The sequence below is a fragment of the Lichenostomus cassidix genome, chromosome Z (genome assembly GCF_008360975.1).
Source record: "Lichenostomus cassidix isolate B80296 chromosome Z, HeHo_3.0, whole genome shotgun sequence".
NCBI lineage: Eukaryota > Metazoa > Chordata > Aves > Passeriformes > Meliphagidae > Lichenostomus > Lichenostomus cassidix.
In genome coordinates, this window is record NC_139511.1 from 31033064 (window position 1) to 31058212 (window position 25149).

At 44.0% G+C, this 25149-nt stretch overlaps 1 protein-coding gene across 5 annotated transcripts in view; it reads right to left on the reverse strand.

Moving 5' to 3' along the window:
- Positions 1 to 20886, reverse strand: part of NRG1 (neuregulin 1) — a 179582-nt gene extending 158696 nt beyond the window's left edge. For 4 of the 5 annotated variants that reach the window (XM_085043797.1, XM_085043801.1, XM_085043794.1 and 1 more), the window contains exon 1: positions 20585 to 20886. In XM_085043797.1, the coding sequence (XP_084899923.1) occupies positions 20585 to 20804 (220 nt within the window). In that variant the 5' untranslated portion in view covers positions 20805 to 20886. The remainder of the gene's footprint in view (positions 1 to 20584) is intronic. The other variant, XM_085043802.1, reaches the window with a different exon arrangement.
- Between the last annotated feature and the right edge of the window lie 4263 nt (positions 20887 to 25149).

The window sequence follows — 25149 nt, forward strand, 5'->3', positions numbered from 1 at the left end:
AGACTTGACTAAAACACATTCACTTTGCTACCACTGAACTGGAGATTTTTGTATATCATCTTCTGTGGTTTATCTGTTCCATATAATTTCAATTAGAAGTTTCAGTTTGTTGACATCCGTGCAACAGTAAACTTTTCCTTTGCTTTTACTTCCTATCCAAGGCACCAACTTCAGTCATGAATCACATGGACTGCATACATACAGCATCCAGCACAAAATGTGCTTTTTTTTCTGCTGAAAAATTACTGAAAAGCACTAACAGAACAATTGCAAACCAATCTGCAGCAAAGCTGTTTTCACAAAGCCGTACCAGACCTCAAACCAGCACTATTCAGGTTTGGACAGCTGAGCTGCAAGGAAGGCAGCAACCTACATAATCCTTACTGTAACAACAGAATAGAAAGTCTCTCGTAGGAGTGCTCTGAGATAACTCCCCAGGAAAAAGTCCAGGTTAGGAAAAGCAAGAAGGCTCCTACAATGTGGTGTTGGTGTCATGCTGCAGCAGCCCAGCAGATTGCTTATCTATTTCTAGGAGAACCAGAAATAAAATAAATTCTCCAGCTTCATCATATGTGGTCACTGTGCCACTTTGAAGCTATCTGAAGTAAATAACTTCAAAATCTCTCAGAGGCAGGGCTACTCCTTATCAGGCAAGGGAGGGATGACTCCCCAAGCTAGATGAGATCAAGAATTAAACCAGATTCAAACCTCCTTTAGGGACCATCTGTACAGTCTTCGAACTAATTCTAACACTGTGCCAATTTTCTCTTTCTTTAACAAGTCTTAAACTAACAACAACAAAAACAGACAGACAAAAAAAAAAACAACCAAACCAAGAAAGAGGAGAAAATGAAAAAAAAAAGAAAAAAGAAAAAGACAGAAAAAGAGAAAAAGAAAAAAGAAAGAAAACAAAAAGAGAAAAAATAAAAAAGAACTAAATAAAAACCACAACCCCCCCAACCAACCAACCAAACCTCAATAATGAAACAAAAAATCCCCCACAGACTAGTCTTTCACAAACCAAACAAAACCACATTATCCTAAAAAGATGGTATCATGTCAAGCTCCAATCTAGATTTTCACTGAAAATAGCACGTAACAGGCAGAATGCATAACTTTCTCCCCAACTGTGCTGAACTCTAGGGGGTTGCCAATCATCTGTTTTGTCCAGATTTTCTAGAAGACATGAGAAAGAAACTCATATTACACAAAGAAATCAGAGATAAAAGCTTGATCCTAAAGGGGTATTGGAAAACATGGGCTTACAAGAGAAACTTATGCAATCCCAGCAGCAAAACTAGCAGGTATATTAAGTTTCCTTTAAGACTCAGTCCTGCAAGATGACATGACTACAGGCAACAGGGCTGTCTCACAAGAAGCCCAGTGGCAGGTAGGATTCACTCCTTGGTACTGTGCAAAAGCTGAGTCTGCTGTTTACCTAAAATAATGTATCCACACACTTCGTCTTTTTTTTAACTTCTGGCTGCTCTCTCACAGATTGTTCCACTGCACACGAAGCAATATGCACATCTCTGCTTAGAAATGCTCATTTGTTCTCTTTTGTCACCAGGATGATGGGCTGAAGTCCACTGAGCAGACCAGGACTTTCTCTTGGGTCTCACACACTCTTTTGTTCGGGTTCACAACAGCCAGAATATTCCCTTATGAATTACAACCTGGGATCCTACCTACACACTGGAGAGAAGACATACCTCTGAGGAGATGCAGCAATACATGGGCTGAAAACCCCTGTGATAAACAGACAAAGGAAAGATACACCAAACCTCTTCCTGATGGACTGGAACCTGATTCCAGACATGTCCAAGAGTCCATTTCAGCACTTCCTTCTGCAAAATTTGTGCCACTCTGGTAAGTACGTAACAACTAAAACTATGACAATGAAAGTCATAAAAAATTGATGGAAGAAGAGAACAAAGAATGACAATAGTATCAGAAAACAATGTTCAGAGAAAAAAAACCATAAAGGATGAGTTCACCACATCTGCTGAAATTTAATATCCTGAGTCCCCCTTCTGGCTGCAAAGGGAATTCTATATAGGAAGTAACCAAGCAGGACACCATTATTGCTAAGAGAAATGGAAGCAATTAATAGAGAAAAATGCTCCGTAGATGATAAGCATTCTGTTTTCAGAGTATTAACTCATTCTGAATCTCTCCCTGGCTACTGAAAGATGTCATAAAATGCAACATGGCAGAAAAACATAAACCACCCCCCCCAACAGTATAATTACACTGAAAGTCGACTGTATTTTTACATTTTAATCACTGCTTCTGGAAAGAATTTAAGGCATGCTTTGGGCTTTGGAAGACATTATTTCCAGGTCTAATCTTTTTACATACTGCTTATTCCACAAGCTTTATGAAATTCCATAGTAAATGGAATTGTAGTAAATTAACAGATCAAGGATTAAGGAAAAGCAGTATCAAATTAGTGTTTTCCTGAAGCCTGCAGAAAAATCAAGCCATTTGTGATGGAGGAAGAAGAAGTGAGAATACACTGTGTGTTCAGGTATTCTCATCAACAACTCTGATATGAGTTGAGAGCGAATAGAGGAGGGTCTAAATCCAGCAAATCACAACAAAGTGATTGTCTCTGCTTGCAGTGCATGGCACCTCCATCTGTAGCCTTTGCAGACCTCTCCATGACTGACTGAATACACACCAAACATGGAATATAATCATGGAAGCCCAGGTTTCCATACCAAGAAAGGAAAAGAGCTCCAGGGCCAGGTACCCCCTTTCTCACAACATTTTCATCCTAACCTCTTCCAGTAGATTTAAAAAAAAAAAAAAAAAAAAGAAAGAAAAGAAGAGGAAGTTTTAACTTCTCAGTATTTGTCAGTGCTCATGAGATGGCACTGTTTGTGCTAGTACTGAGATGTTTGACAGCTGTTTATACCCACGGCTTGTTTTCCCAATCTAAACATAATTATAGTAATCAGAGGAAGCACTGAACTTAAACAAGAGGTTTTAAGCCTCTTTTTCTTTTCTTATACCCCATTCTTTCTCCAGAAAAAAAGAAAAAAAAAGAAAAAAAAAGAGAAAAAAAAAAGAGAAATATTTTCACTGTCTTCTAACTGTTATGACACCCTTATTTGTAATCAAGCATAGCCCTTATTTGCAATTTGTTAACTCAGTTTTCCAAGCTCTGAGGACATTTTACCTCTATAAGAACACTATAAATCCTTATATTTTTGACTTAAGGCTGGAAAATAATGTGTTATCTGATGTATTAGTTATCTTATTGATTATTCTGCAGATAGACAAAGAACAAAATACAGCCAAAGACAAGAACTTGGCATTAGCTCAATCTACCAGACCCCTGACAGAGGAAAAAAGCAGAAATTTTATTAAAATATGTTTTGAATTCACAGTCAACAGGATCACTAAACAAGTAAGCACTAAGAGTGACTTTATGAGTCACATTGAGTAAATGGTCATCACATCCTGAAAAAAGGAAGTCACCTCAGTTTTAGGCATAGATTGAGAGAGAAAAATGCTTTTCCCCCCTATTTTAACTCTTGTTCAGCCATTTCACTATGATTTAGTCAGCATATTGAATTAGATGAAAAACACTAAAAAAACCTTTTTGCAATCATGAAAACAGATGAGTCTAGCATTCAAAAAATATCTCAGGGAAATGACATTTCTACATACCTAACTTTCCACGTGGGGAATCTAGTTAGTAGGGGGCATATGAATTTACAGAACTCTTGTCATTTTACACTCAGACACATGAGGCATTGAATTCATACTGACTGGCGGGGCTTAACTGCATTTTAAACTGGAGTATCATGTTAGAAACCACTGACATGAATGGTCCTTCACCCACAATACTGAGTCCAAGTGAATCAGAAAAAGGTACAGAGAATCATTCACATCATGCAGGCACTCTGCCTAGCAGAATGCTTGTACTAGATCCCTTCTTATGAGGTGTGATGTGAAATACTGTAAAACTGGAGGGTTAGGCAGGGAGTTGTCCATCAGGGCTAAAATTCAAGAAAATCACTCTAAGGCAGGCATCTAGGATGTTGGAGGACAATAAAGCTCAGGAAGAAAAGACATCACCCTTAACAGAAGTCACAGTAGACTTGTGATGGAATAGCTGCATAGGAATTGTTTGGAGTAGGAATAGAAAACAAGGGAGAAAAATGCAACAAAACCTCAAAATCAGCATGGTTTTCTCCCCAGACCCCAAGATTCACTTCAGTGCAGGCCCAAAACCCATATGAAGACATGGCAAGTGCTGTGTAATGTGACTACTTAACTCTCCCACACGCCCCAGCTATCCTGGGCAAAAGGGTTCTCAGCACAAGTAAACTGGTGCATCTGAAGGAGGTCTTAATTTCTGGCCATTTTCCTTGCAAACTGTTACCCAATGTTCAGCAATGTTTTTGCACAGCCTATCTTAAAGCAGTCTTCTTCCACCTCTAGTCTCAGTACACTCTGTGGTGAGGGGTCCAGACAAGTCCTTTAGTACCCCAAGTGCCCACACGATGTGTGAGCATGGTGCAGTGCAGACTGGTGCACAGAGAAGCAAGGGGCAAGCAGGGAACGTGTGAGGAATTAATAAGGATTTATGGAAGGTGTGCATCTTTCTTGGGTTACTTAAATTTAATAAGACATTGAAGTGAAAATGTGTCCTCCAAATTTGCATGGCTTTGGTGTAATTCACTCGGAACAGTTAATCTCTGAACAGGAGCCTCTGCTCCAGGCCTTCCCACAGTGGAACTCATTCACTTTAAATGTTAAAATTTTGAGTGCCTTGCCTGGACCATCTGTAGGACTGATCAATTGGAGGGTCTGTGCAAAGCAACCATTTGGCCACAAATTCACAGTTTAGCTGGCTAATTTACTCTTATAGACAGGCCATTGTTTTGGCATAAAAGCCTGATTAACTAAATCCTATCCCCCTCTTAAATGCTGATTCAAAGTTCTGCTGTGGCCCATGACATACCGCAAGGGTTCTGGCTCCCAGCTCTAAGATAATTAGTCGGGGGAAATTAAATGGTGATCTCTGCACACCTGTGGCTGGCTGTGCTCCCCTGCCTGACAGCGATGCTCTCCCACACCAACGCACGCCGGCTGTGAGCACAGCTCCCAGGCTGCCGTGCCCGGCATGCAGCCTCCCAGAAACCCGTCAGGGGGAACGGTGCTGTTTCTCATGGAGCCGAATGGAACCACTGGTTTGGCAGAGAAGCTGCTCACGAGGGTCTCTGCTTAGAAGATTTATATTTTAAACAGGCAACAGCTAATATCAAGGGGGAACAGATCCATTACCAGCAAGTCATTTCCAAGCAGCTAATAACTGTTTCCCTACCCACCAGATCCTAGGATGCATTTTCAGGTTTAAACATAACATATACATTGTAAATAGCGGAAACATCTGGGGTTTATTATAACACCACTTTGCTAGCTTTGGGCATTGTACAACTCCCGCAGGCCATGGTTCACCCTTGACCTGCCAAAGACGATTACTGTACTCAGGCAACTTCCCCTGCACCACAGCTGCTTGCCTTCCCCTCCCCTCTGTCAATACTCACTAGCGCTATCCTTACGGCTACCATCCTAGAACAGCCAGTCAAAAACTTGGGTTGCCATGGTCACTGCATGGAAACAGCGTGGCTTAGCAGGCGAGGAAAAGATGATGAGTGTGATCAGTGAAGTCACTTTGCCTGCTAACCCCAGGGGAAGTAGGGCTGCCCAACACCATCTGTATCGACAGCCTTTTTTCCTCCCCCCGCAAGGCGACCTTCCTTCTCTGTTCCATTCATCCCACCCTTGTTGTGGCTCAGTTATGTCTCAGTTTCCCTCCTTTCCCAATTTCCAGTGTCCCATTGAGCCAAAAATGACCCTTTGCCTCTCCCCTACTCTTCCTGCAGCCTAATCTCCCAGACACATCATGCTCCCCAAGTTCTCTGCTCTCACTCTTCTCCTTCCTTTTTTAGTTCTCCACCAAGGATCTCTCCTTATCCATTCATTTCCCACTGCTTGATGTCCAGCCCCGCAAATCCCAGTGCTGTCCTGCCCTGCTTTTGCAACACTTCTCCTGTCCCCTTGAGCATGGTCAAGCATTGCCTCTGGGGAACATCTCATGTGCAATACCACAGCAGCACTGCAGGCTGGACCTCTTGTTTCCCCTAGCTGGGGCCAGAAACTTGGCCTGGGCTCATCAGCAAGGGGAAGACATTTTAGGGCTGTTGGCAAAAGGATAGACTGCAAAACTTTTGCTGAACTAATGCAAAGTGTGAATCTAAAGTACTTCAGTTACACCCTGGCGAGGACACACCTTCAGAAATAAAGAGATCTTAATTCTCTCTGGTTTAGTGCTAGGTTAAAAATAATAAAAAAAAACAAACAAGGGTGATCCAATATGACTTAATGTATGTACTTTAAAAGCTCATTTGGATGAGCTTTCCAGGTATCCCTGCACAAGCAGGCCACCGACCACAGATTCTCGCCTTCCAAGCATGCATTAGCAGTGCTGTTTTTGCCTCCAGTTGATTCTCCCTGCTGAATGCTTGAACAAGTGGGTAGGGGAGCAGCGCTCAATAGTTCTGTTCAGAAAGAGCAGAAATGAAACACAACCTGTGTTCCAGTGGCTCTGTCTGCTGAGGAGCAGACCCAGCAGCCTCCCAGCCAAATCACAACCAATTGCACCCCTGCTTACAGCTTACAGGAGTGTACTGCCCTTTCATATGCACCTTTTGTTACAAGAAGCCTCCCTGAGAGGTAACAGGCATTTCAGCAACAGTACATACATTTGCAGAGTGTTATGAAGCTTCTTTTCCACCCCATCTTTATTAAAGCCTATTCACTGATGCTATATCCACCCTGGCCCTGAGAGTTCAAATGATGATTACTGGAGTGGTACCATTCCTTTCTCTCGTCTCTGCATAGTAGAGGTAAATTTATGAAAACAAATATCTGAAATGTATTGCCTTTTTAAAGTTTTATTACTCAGTAGCCTGCTAAAATCCTATGTCTTAGGAAAAATGATACGTAGCATTGTCTTATTATTTTTTTATTTCTTATTTTGTTAAGTTCAATCTACTGATCAATCTAAACATCATCCTAGAATTATGCTATGGTAAAACAAATGCACATTTAGAGAATAAATGGAATTGATTATCTTCTGGAATAAAAGGCCTTACTAAATGACGTATTTAAATATAACCCCCCCAATCCCTCTCTGAAGAAGCACCTGGTAATTCACTTTTTGGATCAAATTGCAACTCCACAAAAACTTTATGACCTCATGTGGTCTTTCCACCCCCACATTCCTACCTAGAAACATTATATACAGCATGCTCCAGGCAAGAATTGAGTTAGAAATACAGTTCTGGGGAAAGAGACGAAGCAGACACAGGATGAAAGCAGAGCACTGAGAACATGAGAAATAGACAACTGCTTAAGGAAGGTGCCCTGAGACACTGATAAATTCATTCCTGGTCAAATACATAGCCCCCCCTCTTGTTTGAAAAACCCTCTACACCCAATAATTTTCCTTGTCAATCAGGCCCACATGCCCATTCTTTCCTTCATCCTCAAGCATATTTCAGCACACATAGAAATGACCATTCTGATCAGACAAAAAGCTAGACTAGCCTAGTATCCCATCTTCAGCTACAGCTGATTATGGGTGACAGGGAAAAAAATTTAAAAGGAACTAGAAATCATTGGCTGGGATGCCCTGGTAAAGCCCTACATGTCAGCAAGCTGCCATGGAAGCAGGGTCAGGTGGGATCTTTGGGAGCCTTTGTGGTGGGATGCAGATTCAAAAGTTGCCTATTGCTCCTCTGGTGGGGCTTGGAGGTGGACGGAAACCTTGACAGGCTCCTGGGCAGAACCTGGGTCTGGTGAGGGGAGCTTTCCACTGGAGCAGCGACGACAACCCTCGAGCAGCCTTACCGGATCAACACGTACCCTGTTGATGGGCAGGAGAGGATGCGCAAACCAGGAGGGTAATCCCACCTAATCCTTTTTAATTTATCTACTCCCTGGTTTAGAGCCAGCAGTCACCATGGTTTTCTGAATGGAAATAGCCTCACAAACTAATTTCAGTTCTAAATACCTCAGGTTGTTCCTTATCCCTCAACTTCAAAGTGATTTATAGGTCTTATTTGTGCCTGGAGTCTTTGGCATTGATCTGAAATGAACTGGGTTTTGCCATGAAACTGACAGTGAGAAACATCATGAAATGTACCATGAAACAAGGCAATCCTGAGGCCACTTGGTATTTCTTTAATCCATTAAGGGTGTTGTTAACCAACTGCAGCTTTAAAAAGAAAAAATCAAAGTGAACTCACTACTTTAGACATTTCTGCACTTCTTCGCTGAGCCATGGTGAGGAGATTTCTGCTTTTCCATGAAGAGCTTGTTTTCCCACATTATCAAAAGAAGATGCATTTGTTCCTCTCTATATCATTAATACAGTATTAAAAGGGTTATTTGGGAAAATACACTGCATTCTCACAGTGGCTTTCAGTTCTCTTCTTTAAGGACAGTAGTGTTTTCCAAATTTGTGGCATCCAGCTGTTGGCATATTTCACAGGACCACGTCCCTAGGAGGTCATTCCAGGAGTTCTACCATTTTTATGGAACCCTGAATTAAAAATTACTTAGAAAATAAATCTTTTCTTTTCTCGACACTTTCCTGTGGATAAATTCAGTGATGTAATATAGCTCCAGGAGGTCTTGAACACCCAAAATTAACTCATCCCTTGCTGCAGTTGTTTTGGGCTGGAGTTATGTGTGTGCTCGAGTCTGCATATATGTTTACACTGATACTGCTCTAGCATGAGTCTGGGAAACAAAAAAAAAGAAGAGTCTGCCTTCTCTTTGTGAAAGCTAAGTAGTTTAGAACAGAATGAGTAAACACTGTCACTTTGCTGTTATGAAGAAGGTAGGATGAAAAAGATGCCAAAACAATTCCAAACATACAGGTACCCAATTTCACACACCAGATGAGTTAACCATTAGCCTTGACAGCAAATATTAGACATTCAATTTAATTATCTTTCTGTGCCTGTCACCTCTAGGCCAGCAGACATGATACAGTGCATTGTATCAATTTCTTCCAAAAACAGTTTTTGCAGGACAGAACTAATTTGTTATTCTCAGTTTAAATAATTTACAGTTATTTTTAACTCCATTTTTATCTGGCCCATTTGGGACTTGCCAAAGGACACCTAGGATGTCCTGCTCAGAGTTTAAAACATATGGTTACCAGTGTAGGGTGAGAGAAGGGAAAATCCAGACCTAGGCACAGAATCTTTCTTGCACACAGCCCCAGCTAGTTCCATTCACCAGAGGGCTTAGGAAAGTGCTTAAGCTTAAGTCTGCAAATACTCCCAGTGATGTTCAAGGAGTTTCAATGCATACCCTAAATGTCAACTTGTGTGTAAGTAGGCTGGAAGATAGTTTTCCTTTCAGGGCTGAGCTGTGGACAGAACAAACTGATATACAGACACAGTGCCCCCAGAACTGCCTTTAATGGGTAAGAGGGATTGGATAAAACTTGCTGCTGGTGATTTTGATCCAAATGCCCAGAGGAAGAAAACCTTTCATCACAGACATGAGGGGTAAAAAAGCCATGAGCAAGTCAATGACAGGATACCATCTGGAGCAAAATCACCTTTGCAGTTGAGAGAGCAGAGCAGTGCACACAACCTCTCCTACCCATTACCTGTCTTCCTGCCACTTCATCTTACTGTTACGCTGTTTCCCACTTGCCAGTGCCATGGAGGTACCTGCAGGCAAGCTCACTGTGGCAACAATCACTTGGCACAACTTGTCACTGGAGACAAATCTGACCTTTTGGGAATCAGAAGGGAAACAGACACTAAGAACTCACACCAGAGACTCTGGACAGAAGAGCTATAGAGACCTAGCAGCTTACCTCAGCTTTAGCAGCACTTGCATTCAAAGTCAAGTTGAGGGAAAATCATAGAAGCCTAGAGGGAACCATGAGCATTTAAAAATCCACCCTGGGACAAAGCAATCCTCAGCCATCTTTGGTGTCCTGGCAATCTCTCTTTGCACCTCCCCTCAAGAGGAAGCAATATCACTGGCAGCAACTATGCAATTAATTCCATATCTTTACAACAAAATGCCTAGATGAAGCTACTTCTCTCTCAACACCTCTTAGAAATTGTATCCCCTCCCTTGCTCTTCTTTTGTGGACAGCAGTGAAGATGACATCCCCTTAATAACAAGCTCTGCCTTCATCATGCTGTTAGCCATATTGCAGCCAAAGAATTGGAGAATCGGTTCCCTTCATGCAATCTACCTGGAAACTGGATTGTTCCAGGCCTGGAAACAGGCCTGATTATTGCTATCAACTTATAAGACTCAGGTGTGAGCTGGAGAAGGGATGAGGGAAGATGACAAATTTGGGGATGGAAGCAAGTGCACTGGCTGATGAGACCAGCGCGTTTTATGGAACTGACATGAGCCTCAAGTGGGACCTTGCAGCTAGGATGAGGGTAGGATGGTCCCTACAAAGAGGCTCCTCACCCAGGGAAGGTGTAAGGTGGTTTTCACTACAAGAATATGGACAGAATGGTATAAGAGACATCCTCATTCACAGATGGGAAAAATAATCAAGGCATATCAATGCCAAACAACCCAGGAATGGACCTGAGTTAACAGGACAGTTATCTGTTTTAAATCCCTCTCTCTGACCTTGTTTCAAATCCTCCCTCCTCTTGCTTCAGATTGTTGTTATTGCTCTGAAATAGTGTTCCAATTTCTGGCCTTGCTGGCACTTCACAAAGGCAGGAAAACCTGTGCTTAATATCAGTTTCAGTCTGGTTGACAATCAGTTTCTTTCTTCCACAGTCCAGCTTATCATCCAACGTTTACACTTAGCCTTTTGCACATTTGCAGCTTCTCACATGCCATGAGCAACATGCTTAAGTAAAAGATGCATTTAAATAAAAATGTACCAAGATAAAAAAGATTAGGCCAGGACCACTGCAATCTACCACCCTAAGTCTGGCAATAACTTGCTCAGAATGTTTGTCAGACTAGAAGCTCGTAATAAAAAAAGCTCTCACCCAGTAATCTCTGCATTCATCCCATAGCTTTTGGTTGAACTATAGCCCATCTTTCAAAAATTATGCCAATCCTCATCTCAGATGCTGTGAGGGACAGAAATCCTCCACATGCCCAGGCAAGTTCTTCCTCTGCACAACTGCCTTGACTTATAAAAGCATTGCCTTTTAACTAACCCCACAAGTGCACTGGCAGCTGCATTCATCCTCTAGAGCTGGACAGAGTATACACTGTTTACAGGGCACTTGGTACTTCTGCATTTCCAGTCCACTCTTTCCAAGAACAGGGTCAACTAGCAGCTACTATGTTTTCAGGTTTGTTTTTCAAAAGCTTAGCTAACTTCTCCTAAGGTAACTTCCCTTGAGTGGATCAGGACACTGCTGTAAAGCTGGTATGGGTTGTTCCAGAAGTACAGCTGAGGGCAGAAAGAAGGAGGCCCTGTCCTAGGACACCAGTTTTTACAGGTTATATTGCTCCCACTGGAATGGGGAAGCTCTGCATGCAAGGTTTCTCTCATTCTTGCCATGGGACATGCTGCCCATGGAAGCAGCCTGCTGGAAAACTGTTCTAATAAAACCTTTTCTCTGAGGGTGTCTCAAATCCTGCCAGTGACTCTTTCTGAACTTCCAGGTCTGGCACAATGGCACAACTGACATATCTTCTCTGATGCCCTTCATCCCCATATTCACCCTGTGGAAACAGCTCCTAGCATAGGGCTGACTGCATAGCTCCAGTGGGACAGCAATTTGCTGGCTACCTAAAAGGACCCCTCCTCTTTCTATCTCCCCTGTTGTAGACACTTCAACAGGGCAGAGTGCCCTCCAGGAAACCTATTTGCACAAAGGGAAGGGAACCTTTTTGACATAAGAAAAAAAAAAAAAAGGGCAAATGTTTGTGACACCTGTATCTTAGAAAACAGGGTCCTTTGAAGAAAGAGCTTAGACTGAGAGTCAGGAGACTCTGGTTTCTGTGATCAGACTGTGATCTGTTGTGACCTTGCACATGCAAAGAGTGTATGATCCTAGGAAATGGAAGCTTGTTCCACAGAGAGCTGTTTGAAGGACAGACTTCAGCTAGAGCTTGAGGACTGTGATAACACAGACAACACCAGTTTATTTGGTGCAATTCAATAGGACATGCAAAAATATATTTACATAATAAGAGGGTCACCCATTCAAAATATAGTACAATAACTCAGAGCAGTTTTCAGTGCTGTTTTGTATACAGGTGCAATATAATGTTGATAGAACAGCCTGTTTTTTCTCTTTTCTAAGTCCAGTAGACTTCCCCAAAGGAAAACTGAACTGTCTGTAACTGTAGACGGCAACAATCCCACTAAAACATCAAACCTTCACGTGCCCACACACACACACACACACACACACACACACACAAAGTCTCCCTGGATTTAGAATTTAACTCTTCTGGCAGTAATGGCAGTGATAACAACCTCTGTCTATCACCTCTGCAAGTGAATGTTACTAGGGACTCTGTTTAGTCACCTCAAGTGTTCATTCAAGCTTCGGTAACTGTCTTCAAAGGGATTAACCATTAGCCATAGGACATGGCATGTGGTTGACTCAAGGGTGAAATGAAAGCTATTAACATAGGAGAAAGGCACTGAGCAAGGCTCAGCCTGAGCCCATGTCTGAATGCCAAGCCCAAACTCCCTGACCTGGATTCCCCCTGCTTACAGAGGTGGAAGGACCATCAGCTCATAAAACCTGAAAAAGAGATGCACTGAGAGAATGAGGAAAGGCTCCCAAGTGAACTGTCACAAATGGATTGACATCTCCCTCTTCCTCCCTGGCCTATGGAGCTGGTGGACTCAGTTGTCAGAGCTAGGATTCAAATGGCCCACAGTGAACAAACTACATAACACGGTCGATTTCTCCCCAAATGTAATGCTCCCTCAGAAAATTACACAACCAGAAATGCAAAACCAGACACAAGCAGTGTTCTGTGCATAAATGAAAAACTAGGAGTTACTCCAGACAGGAGGTTATGTTAAAGATCTCTATCAGTCCCTTATGAAATATCTTGTTTTACTTGCCTTTTATATTTTTTTCTTCATTAACAGGAACAGAGCAGATGGGATGAACAGGAAGGAGGAGAAAAAGGGAAGGAAAAGGATGGAGAAAAAACAGAGAAGAAAGAAAGATGGTGAAAAGAAAGGATGGAGAAAGAAAAGGATGGAAGAAGGACAAAAAGGGATGCATGAAAGAAGAGCAGCAGGATGGATGGATGGAGAGGGGGAAGGGAAGAAAGAAAGGGAGAAAGGACGAAGGAAAGAAAAGAGGGATAAAGGGAGTATGACAGGAAAGGAAAAAGTGAGAGATGAATGAAAAGAGGAGAAAAGCATCCCTGTGACCTCACACTGGATGATTTCACAGCCATACTGCATGAGATCAGAGCACAGTGTTTTTCAGGACCAAAGCCTCCCTCACAGCTTCTCTACTACTTTACCGCGTGTCCACCGACCTTCAGCACAACACGACAGCCTCAACAACCCCCACCTGAACCATCCCCTGACACTGGTGAAGCACCCACAATGCCAGCGGACTGACAAACACCCCACAAGCCTCCCCCAGGGCCCAGCAGAAGGCCGCGGAGGGCAAGGAAGGCACGGAGGGCAGAGAAGGAAGGAAGGCGCGGAGGGAAGCAAGGAAGGAAGGAAGGAAGCAAGGAAGGAAGCAAGGAAGGAAGGCGCGGAGGGAAGCATGGAAGGAAGGAAGGAAGGAAGGAAGGAGGAAGCCGCGGAGGGAAGGAAGGCGCGGAGGGAAGCAAGGAAGATAGGAAGGAAGGAAGGCGCGGAGGGAAGCATGGAAGGAAGGAAGGAAGGAAGGAGGAAGCCGCGGAGGGAAGGAAGGCGCGGAGGGAAGCAAAGAAGATAGGAAGGAAGGAAGGCGCGGAGGGAAGCAAGGAAGCAAGGAAAGAAGGAAGGAAGGAAGGCGCGGAGGGAAGCAAGGAAGGAAGGTGCGGAGGGAAGCAAGGAAGGTAGGAAGGAAGGAAGGCGCGGAGGGAAGCAAGGAAGGAAGGAAGGAAGGAAGGCGCGGAGGGAAGGAAGGCGCGGAAGGAAGGAAGGAAGGAAGGCGCGGAAGGAAGGCGCGGAAGGAAGGCGCGGAAGGAAGGCGCGGAAGGAAGGCGCGGAAGGAAGGCGCGGAAGGAAGGCGCGGAAGGAAGGCGCGGAAGGCGCGGAAGGCGCGGAAGGCGCGGAAGGCGCGGAAGGAAGGAAGGAAGGAAGGAAGGAAGGAAGGAAGGAAGGAAGGAAGGAAGGAAGGAAGGAAGGAAGGAAGGAAGGAAGGAAGGAAGGAAGGAAGGAAGGAAGGAGCGGAGGCTGCGGGTCGGTCCCGCCGCGCCCCCTGGCGGCCGCCGCGGGCAGCGGCAGCGAGAGCCGCGCCCGTGCTGCCGCCGCTCTGCCCTTCCCTGCGGGTCAGCAGCGCCTGCTTCCCCCTCTCGCTGCTAGTTCGACTGGGTTCGTTACTTTCAAAGCAGCACTTTCACGGGCGCCCCCGCATGCAACCAGCGCAATCCCTGTGTTGCAATCCCACCGTAACTCTCCCGATGCAAGCCTGACACTGTAGACTCTCTAGAGCTGCAACAAGACCCCCTCCCCCGCCGAACCCGGGGCTCCGTGTACTTGAGGGAGCAACTGAGGGTTAACTCAAACACCTCAAGCACATTCGAGCAGCTCTTTTCACAACCAGAATGACTCATACAAAATACTGACACTTGGTTTGTTTTCTTGTATCATAACGGAACACGATAAACTATCAGTACTGTTAAAGGCACATTCACTCTTGTTACTTTTGGAATGTTAGCAAAACACTGATTTGGTAAGAATTCATAGCATTTCCAGATCCTGACACCCTGCGACACAATTGTTCTTCACTGTTTTGCTTTTGGTTATAACCACCTGCCTCAAAGGACTATCAGATGCTTATAGATAGATTGAAAGGGAGGGAGGGAGGTAGGGGAAAGGAGATGTTTGGAAGGAAATTTTTCACAGTTCTGCATTTAGCTCACATTACTTTAAGAATAACAAATTGCCACTTAAGTGCCTAAAGTAGAATGTGTTGTGTGTGTTGTCAAAGATGCTCTGTAGCTTTTCTTGCTATTTTTGTGGCTAGCCACTCACAAACCAAGTACTTGAAAAGTTTTTCTGAACACTCAGTGACTTTGATTCAGTAGACATGATAAAAAATTAGCTGCCCCAAATAGTGAGTGCTGAAGTGTTCTAAAATATTAGCTGCACAGGATCTTTTTTTCTTTTTTACTTATGAGTGCCATTTCAAACTGTCTCATTCAACCTCTTTTGTCCTCCTTTTTCAGTTTCTGCCCTTCCTGAAATCTGAAAGCCCACAGTTACAAATAGACAAACTCAGATTTTAGAGTTAGTTCACAAGATTTGCCAGAGATTAAAGTTTTAAAATGCGTGAATAGTTTAGCAGGCCTTGGCATTTCTACACCAAAGATAAAAATTTTGTTCAGCCTTCCCCAGCCATCAATACTTGCACAAAGTTCAGAACAGTTTCTGGATTTATTTCGAAGGGGGAATATCTTTCTATACACATGCAGTATTTACCGGACAACTGAACTGCTATGTTCTCACCATTCTGTTTACATTCCCATGGCTTCAGTCAAGTAGTACTTGTAGTGTTAATTCAAAAAAGTTTGAATGGTGACTAATCTCATTTATTCAAAAAAACATGAACACACTCGCATGCTTTTTAAAGGATTCACTCTCAAAATTGCTCTGAAGATTGTGTGGAATGTTTGGAGAATTCAGGCATTGCACACAGGTAGAGAGGCTTTCCTCACAGAAAAAATGTACAAGCATACCAGCAGCACATAAATATTTTGGCCTGGAAACACTAAAAGAAGTTCTCACTCCTTCTAAGCAATAGTTTACCTCTAGAAGCAGACAGGTTTTGCCAGAAATCACAGCTTTCATTCCATCTCCCAGGCTCTTGTTTTCAATTCATGTTAAAATAGTGATCTGTCTTCTGATATCTCTTTATGAATATGGAATATCAATTTAAACTTAGCAAGCCTCAGACTGAGCTCTAATTCTCCCAACCAAGCTCTCACCTGCAGCTTGGTCTTTAATATGATCAAAACCATTTCCTCCTCTGGCAACCAAGCCTGCTACCAGGATACAGTCAAAGGATCTGCTCAGCTGCACTCATCTCATCTGAACTTCGTACTGTTTATTCTGTCAAGCAGCCTCCAAGCTCCTGCATTCTATCTAATTCTAAATTAAACCCACCAGGAGATACTTATTTTCTATGTCAGTGACCAGAGCCTCTCTGCTCTGGGCTCCATTAGTGCAGGTGTGCTCAGAGCAATGCTGCTGAGGTCACTTCACTGAAATGATGATTGAGACCCATCTTGATGCTCTTCCCTCTTCCTTCTCTGCGTTTCAGCACTAGATTCTTAGGAAGCCTTGCTCTTCCTACCACTAGAGAGTGACTGACGTAACCCAAGGCCAGAGTTCACAGCACTGTCAAGTCTTTGCACACATCAAGGTGTTTTCCTTAGAAATGCTTCACAACTTCTCACAATTTGTCCTTTCAAGCCCAGCAACCTCTCCCTCGTCTCCTCTGCTAAGCACCTGAAAACTCACATTCCCCGAGACGTCTGGAAACACTTGACAAAGGGGTTGGGCAGCTGATGTGCTGGTACCCCACCTTACTGAGAAAAACACAGCTTCCACGGAGGGATTTTTCCAGGGCTGACTCCTTTCTCTCACTGCGCTAGCCCCACATTAGGCAGTCCAACACTAAGACTGGGCAGGCCGAAGGTTCAAGGGCTGACACAGGGCTAGTCCCAGCCCCTGTGCTCCTGCTATAACAGCACCTTAAGTCAGGAGCAGTGCCTCTGTGAGGGGAAGGCCTGGAGACTTTGATTCCCACACTCAGCTTTCCTGCATAAGTTTTCTTTGCCCAGGCTGGATGTATTTTCAGTGTGCTGGCAATGGCCTTGGAAGCCCTGCTGGCAGATTTGTTGAGCCTGTCTGCACACTCAGTTGGCATAGCAGTTCAGTGATACAACTTGGAGAAAAGCTGTAAGCTTCTGTCCATTTATAATACTCTCCCTTCAGTTTTCCACCCCTTGTATTTATCAATATAAAGAAAATACACTCTGGGCCTCACACAAGCCAGACAGTACCAGTTTACTCAAGACCACTTGTTGCAAGTAGGAGTAAATGTTCTAAATAATTTTAGTAACAAAGAAACCAAAGTAACAGAGACCTCCCCAAACTTTTTTACTAGAGCCCAGACTTCACCTGGGAAATGGAAAACATGAAGTTTTTTTTGTTTTTTTTTTTCCTGAGTTACTACCGTGCAGGTGAGCAAAGAAGGCCAAACCTCCTTCACCTTTCTCTTTTTCCCCCCCCCCCCAATAACTAATTTTCTTCTCCAATTACAATTTTGAACTTTCTGGGTAAGTTATGACAGAATATGAAATATTTTCTCATACCCTTTCTTCCCAAATAACAAAGCTGATTCTCAACCCATTGAAAAGTTACCAGTGCTTCCAGACCCAGGATTGAAGTATATATGATATACTTTGATAGCCAAAAGCAAACTAAATTTCAAGAAGGTATGGTCAGAAAAAAACTACACTAAGTAAAAAGCTGAACACCTGCTAAGGATTTCTGTGGTAGTGCTAGATCTTAAAACTGAGGACTGCCTGCAAGCCACTGTTCTTTGTAAGGGAGACCATAAGTGGATGAAAACTCCTCACAGATAAGAGCACAACAGAGAAGACTAATTCCCGACATAATTCAACTAAAAGCAAAACTCTTTCATGACCTCTCAGACTGTAGACCTAAACACACCAACTGATACCAGGTATGTCTGCAAAATTGTATTAGCAAAGAGGAAAACTGTGGTCTCATAAAAGTCTGAAGGCCTTCATATTGTCCCAGTAAGTACTGTTAATCAACATGAGTAGACTAGCAATTAATTCAAGCTCTAATTCAAGCTTGAACAGAGAGAATAAAAGCCCATGGCTTGAAATGCAAAATTGCTCTCTTGTTACATTTTACATTAACCAGTCTTTCTGCCTTCTCTTCTGAGTATCAGTTCTTGTTCTGAATTCCCCTGAAACCAGATAATACCTTTAAGTAACAGATTAGATAAAATCTATGTTACATTGCCAGTGTGACATTATCTGATTGTTAGTCGAATGTACAGTAGTGCATTTCTCTGTATTTCATTTTCCCATTAGACAGACTACATGGATTAGCTGCACATGTGAACTATCCTGCCACATACACTCATCTTGGAAGCAATGGGATTTTTATTACATAATATAGAAGAATGTTCAGTTCTTGCCCACACAGGAAACTTTTGACTAGTAATGTCAGGTATGGATGAAGGCGGTACTCTTTCATATCTACAGAAACATACTGGTGCTTTGGAGACCTGAGGTAAGCACTTGCCAGAAAAGTGGATTATTTCTGGTGCAAACACTGACATATTTTGGCTTAGGAGAGATTTAGCCTTCTGGAGTTTTAGCAAAGCCTTAGGAGCTGGCATAATCTGAATCCTGCCTTGATGAATCTCAATCTACATTTGCCACACTTCAGATTTTCAGGTAAAACACTCACCATAGAAGACATGATCAGACCACCAGAAGTGAAAATTTACCACACTTAGATTCTTAAACTTTACGTGCTTTTTACCTGCACGGATTTTTCTAAATGTTATTCTAGCTCCCCTCTACAAAGAAAGAAGACCATCCTTCCAAAAATCTCTGCCTAGTATAGAAGCTGACTTGGTTGAATAACTCAAAAAATATGCCCTCTGATTCACAGCTCCTTTCACTACTGCCTCAGCACCCTGCTCCACTGGGAAATGAGAACTGCACATCAGGACAAAGAAAGCTCTCCTACACGAATGGCATGGGGTGCTGGAGAACTCTGAAGTGCACAGTGAGAAAAGGTGTGTCTCTTCAACAGATCTTTCCTATCACAAATTGTCCAACTTGTCACTGTCTTCCTGTTTCTTCAGCCATAAAAACAAACAAAAAGCTCCCAAACCACTTCAAACAGCCTAGCTGTCACAGCTAAGTTTGCCAGAGGTTTTAATGTTTTAATGCCAGAGGTGGTTAGTTTTAGCAGGAGATGCTTACAATGCTTGCATAGTGTAACATCATTATAAAAACCCAGTGAAAGAGAAAAAGCAGGTCAAAAGAAGTGTTTGTCTCTGTCTTGGCATAACAAGGGAAACCTCCCCTGCTGCACCTGAAACTTGTTTACAGCCACTGCTGAGCAGAAGCTGGGTGAGCTGTGTCTCCAAACAACCTAGACAAGGGCATGCATTGAGCAGTGCTAGTTTGGAAAGATCAGTAGCCCAAAGAGATATCTGCTGCTGCTGAATCACACACATCCTCCCTAAGGGCTGATTATTGAAATCTAGAGCAGCACCAAGCTGGCCTTGATGCACTAAGCAAAGTTAATGTAGGTATACTTAGAAAGTTTTACCCTAGTGGGCTTTATGTTAATTCAGCTATTTGGACAGGAAAACAACCCAAAGTGTGGAAAAAACAACAACAACAACAACAACAACAAAATCCCAAACCCAAACCACAGGCAATTGACTGCTTTTCCTATGTTTCTTTTAAAACAATTTCTCACAAAACCCCAAAGAATTCACAGAAATTAGTGAACTAACCAGTAACTGTGGCTATACATCACTGTTGCAAAAAGCTAAGTGTATCCATAGATACTGTTAGGCTTCCTGATAAAGTAGGTGGCATTAACACAAGATCTCTAGGAAAAGCATCATGCACTCATATGTGTTTGTACTGCTCCAAGGGTCTTGATCCTGACTGGGGCATTTGGCTGACAGAGGTAAGTAACTATAGCGAGTGCAGTATCGTGCTCAGCTTTGACCCTTCCTTTGGGTCCTGCTTTTGGACCCCTACAGAAGACAAGGGTAGCACTGGCATCAATTCTTGTGCTTAATACTAAGGATGCATAACAGCAACAACACGTGCTGCTAAGTGAGCGAAATGTCCTCTCTGATCATCCCTGAGTAAATAGCTGCAAGTTTAGCCAAAATACCCCATATGAAAGTGTGCCATCTGTTCAGCTATGCTAAGTGATTTCTGGGGCAAGGAAGGGACAGAAAATGTGTTCTGTAATAGGAGAGATAGCCTCACGCCCTCCAAAAAATGGAGGGGGGAAAAAGAAATATGAAGAAAGCAACAGCTGACAGAGAGCCTCTCAGGATTTCGGGGCCAGCGGGAGGGATGTAGAGCAGCAGACCGAACCGTGGCCGGACAGCCTAGGGGTTTCCCGGCAGCGCCGTCGCCTCTGCCGCTCCGCGGGGCCGGGAGCTCGGCCAGCAGCCACGGCGGGGCGCGGAGGTTCCGCCGGGCCGGGCAGGCGGCGGCGAGCGCCGGGGATGTGCCCGCTGCGTGCGGATCCGCGCCGCGGGAAGGGCGCGGGGCGTCCGTGCGGGGCGGGCCCCGCACCTGTGGACGAGCTTACCTGTTGTGGACCCGAGCGCCTCGCCCTCCTCCGGCGCAGCGGGCTTCTTGCCGGACCCCTTGCCTTTCCTGCCTTTCCTGCCGTTGCCGGCTTTTTTCTTCTCTGCCAGCCCGGCTCCGGCCGGCACCGCGCTCCCCGCTGCCGCCGCCATCCCCGCGGTCACCCCCTCTGCCGCCACCGCCGTCGCTGTCGGCTCCCGGAGCGCCCGAGGCTCCAGCATCGCTCTTGCCTGCCGCCTGGGACTTGCAGCCGCGAGTTCCTTGGAAGTTTTTGGAAACTCCTCTTCGGGCCGTTTTTTTTCCTTCACCCCCCTCCCTCCTTCTCCACCCCCTTTTTTTTTTTTCCCCCGCTTTCCTTTCCTTACTACTACTAACAAACTCCAGCCCAAAAACACACCCCTTCGGCACACGCCTCACTAACGCCCGCCCCGGGCACCGCTCGCTTTCTCTCGGGAGGAGCCTGCACGGCCCCAGGTTGCGGGGCGGTCCCGGCCCCGGCCCCAGCGCCAGGGAGGGCGCAGACACCGCGGCCCCGGCGCGGCGGAGCGGGCAGGGGCCGGGCAGGGCAGGACGGGGCGGTGTTGCAGCCTGGAGCCGCCCCGCTGGCCGGCACAGCCCGGGGCGCGCTGCTGGCGCGGTGGCTCTGCGGACGGGCAGCCTGCGGGCGCGCCGAGGGCCGAGGCCGGGACTCTGCCGGCGGTCAGGGTGCCCCGGCGTGGAGTCGCAGAAAGCGAGAGGAGGGTGCGGTACTCATCGGGGTGCTGACATGCTGCCACTTAGGCACCTGCTAAAGCTGCGGCTTCCGCTTAACCTGCGAGTTACCGGCAGTGCCGCCTCCCCTCGCGGCGGCGGGGGATGCTTAGGGGAAGGATGCCTTGCAAGACTAGCGTGCGCTCCCGCACCTGGTGGTTTGCAAGGCGGTCCTGCCCTGGAGGGGTCGCGCTGTTCTTAGTGTGGGTTCGTTTCTACTTTGGTATCGTCTCGTGGGGCTGGTCCCCGAACCACCAGTTCCCACAGCCGAGAGGTGGTCAGGTAAAGCCTTGCTGCAGTCCACAGATGAAACTGCACCCAATACAGCCGTACCCAAGGCAGCTGTGAAATAACTGGCGACAGTGTAAATGCACCCAACTGAACTCCACCGTGAGCTGGAAAACTTTAGGAATGTGCATATAATTGCTCAGCTAATCTGAGCCACAGTCCCTGCTGGTAGAGATAACTATTATCTGTACGACTTGCACTTACGCCATTGGGTGGGAAACACGACACTGAGAAGTTATAGAAAAGATCTATGCAAACTACTTGAAATCTCACAATGGAAGGTTTTTCCTGGAAGGGTCATGCAATGTAGAAAAGCAGATAGGATCAGAACCTAAAACCTAGGTTTGCTACTTCACAGTTCTTAATGATTTCTCCTTCTCATGAGGAGACTTGTGCATGTCTCTTAGACATTAAAACAAAAAAAAATCTACACTGACCATCATATTTTAAAATTGTTTTTCAGTATTCTTGGACTGAAGACATTCAAAACAATCTTCCCAAATCAGGCCTAAAACAGACAAAACACTGAAAACCTAATGCATACTGAGTTTCTCATCTTCTTGGCTAAATGTATTGGGGCTCAGTTTTTCCAACATACTCTCCTGGAGCAAGAAGCTTTCAAAGAAAAGCATTTTGGTTTTTCAGTATTTGGACTTTGAAACAAACAAAAAAAACCCCAGTGGTGGTCTAAGTCCTATCTGTATGGTAAAAGAAGAGCAGCGAACAACATCTAAAAACAGCGAAAACCCAAAAACACCTTCCTAAATGGCCTGGTGATAATTGAAAAATTAAATCAAGATGGGAAGGGGAGTAAGGGGTGAAGACACGGGTACAATTCTTGATACAAAAAGTTACAGATGCATCTGAGTCGCATTTTGGATTTCTTGACAGACAGCCTTACGACATCGTTTCTCAAATGTGCTGAACCGAAGTTGCGGGGCTGAGCCCCAGGCAGGGCGGGGAGAAAAAGCAAGCCCACGGAAGAACAGCTGGAGATGGGGAGATACTACCGGCGGCAGTAGCTCGGTTTTTCCGTAAGGGGTCACTACTTAGCAAGGAGGGAGCCTACTCCAGCAAAACGTAAGGGGCTCTGTTGGCTGACAAAGTGTACTTTTAAATAATCTCGATGTAACCTGGTTTGCCGTACTCTGCAAAATTATATACTCGAAATAAACATCATCTTCAGGCTGTGTTCGTCAGTTTTAAACCATAATTCCAAGGAGTTATCAGCACTGAGGCACCATTGAGCAAGAGACAGGATGCACCCCCATCAAAGAGCCTGTTTTTGAGGGTATGATACATACTGTAGAAAGACCTCAGCAGCCCAATAATGCCTTCAAAATGACAGCCTAAAAATGAAAATCCAGATTCCTGAATTCCTGCACCTTGTCTGTTAGAAGCGGGAAATTTCTCAGAAAAACATAGCAGAAATCTGTTCCGGAAATAAGTCTATTATTCCGAGAAGAAAGATTATAATTAATTTTATACAATGTGTCATAGATCCCCAGCAGAAGGGTGTGATTTACTCCTGTACACACCAATGCCAAAGAAGGTGTTATTGCTTACAGCAAGTAAGTCTGCCTCTCTTCCACTGCAGTTGCCATCTGTGAGATACTTCAGCAGAGTGGGTAGCAGCTGATTTAACACCATGTTAACCCAGCCATTTTACCCCCTCAGTTGTAGAACTGTGGTAAACAGCTGGCTTGTCAGAGATTGGTCAGCAAATGCTCAGTGTAAAACAATCTTCTGAGCTAGCACAGCACAGTTCAATCTAGTGATCTTGAAATACTTTATATGTTCCTGAAATAGGGAGATGGCACCATTTACATAGTTTCAGCAGAGTGGGAACTGTTGCTCAGGCATGTTGCACAATTCCGTAAAAATTGCACAGTTACTTACAGAAAAGGAGTCAAACTTTTGATGAACATAATTTCATCACAGGAAAGGTAAAACGGAGTGTTGCTCGCTTGTCACAAACACACAGGTAGGGACTGTGTATGGAAATTTTACTTCATCTTTTTGGTCTTTCCATGTCAACTTCTTCAGCACAAAAAGTAAGCTCTCCTTATGCCCAGGCTAATCATCCTCACACACTGTTGGCAGTCTGTCTCTTCTGGACTTCTGCACTTTGTGAACTTACTTACATTATGTGAAGTGAATGCAGAATACTGCTAAGTCTAATTTTTCACTCTTATACACATCTCTGCAGAATGTAATGTAAGCTAGAAGAAACAGATGAGTAAACAAAAATAAACAAAGAGTGCTCCAGAGTATCCAACAATTATATGTTGAATATAATTTCAACAATCTGATTTTCTTTTGCTTCTAAGTTCATTTTTACCAATACATTAGCCATACAAAAGGGGTCTAATTACAAATACTTTGAAAGTCCAATGCCTTTTCAAGAGAGCAAAAAATAGTTTAATACTTCCTTTTTTTTTTTTTTTTTTTTAGTACAGAAAATGTACTCATTTAACAAAATCAGTTCCTGAATTAATAATTAAGTTAATGGTTTACCCCTATTCTTATTCTTCCCTTAAACTGAGGACTGCAATTTTCTTTTTCTTCATTTTGTGCTCCTTAAAACCCATGAAGACAAGTGGAAGACAATCTTCATGAACATCAAAACTGCCTGTTGCCTCTCCGTTGGTAGCAAGATAAGAGTAATATACATCATCCTAAACAGAATGGAATGGGAAAGATGTATTGTAACCATACTGTGAATGAAGCACAGTTCTTATCTTAAGTTTGACTCGAAATTTTGTCATCAGCTAAGCATCAGGTCTTTGACATCAACTCAGCTGAGTCAGGACAACAGTACCTTTTGTTCCACTGACATTTTAAAGATGCAAATCTTGATTACACAAAAGTATCCTAACAGTGGTTTAAAGGTCAAGGCAACATCTTTGGCAACAGCAGCAATTGTGACAGGTGATGACGTCCCATTAACGTCTCTTTTCAGGAAATGGCACATTTCAGAGTTGTTTGTACATGTATCTGTATATATGTTGCTATAAAACAAGACCTGATAAGCTCCAATTTGCCAACAATTTTTACAGACCCAATTTGTGAGACTTCAGGAAACTTTCACAAAAAGATTAACAGGTACTTTAACATTTAATGTTTCAGAACTTTTTAGGTAATCTAGTCACAACTATAAATATATATACACACACACAACGCTAGCCCCATTAATGTGCAAGACATGATGCTGTTTGGTGTGGGCTGAATGTCTTACAGACTACTCCACTTCTGGAAAACATAATTAGTTATAACCCAGGATTATGGCCTCTGAAAATAGCTAAACAAAAAGGCATGGAAGGTGAAAATCTATTAATAGGAATAATTTGGCTGCTCCTGTTTGAATCCAAACTACTTCAGCACTGGCAGTGAGGACTGCTCTGAAGACTGATGCCTCTCTCACTTCATCGATATGACTCCACTGACTCGTGTTCAGTCCAGACATTTTGCCCTTATGGAAGTAAATCCAAATTAATTTTTTAAAATGTATATTAAAACTTCATTTAA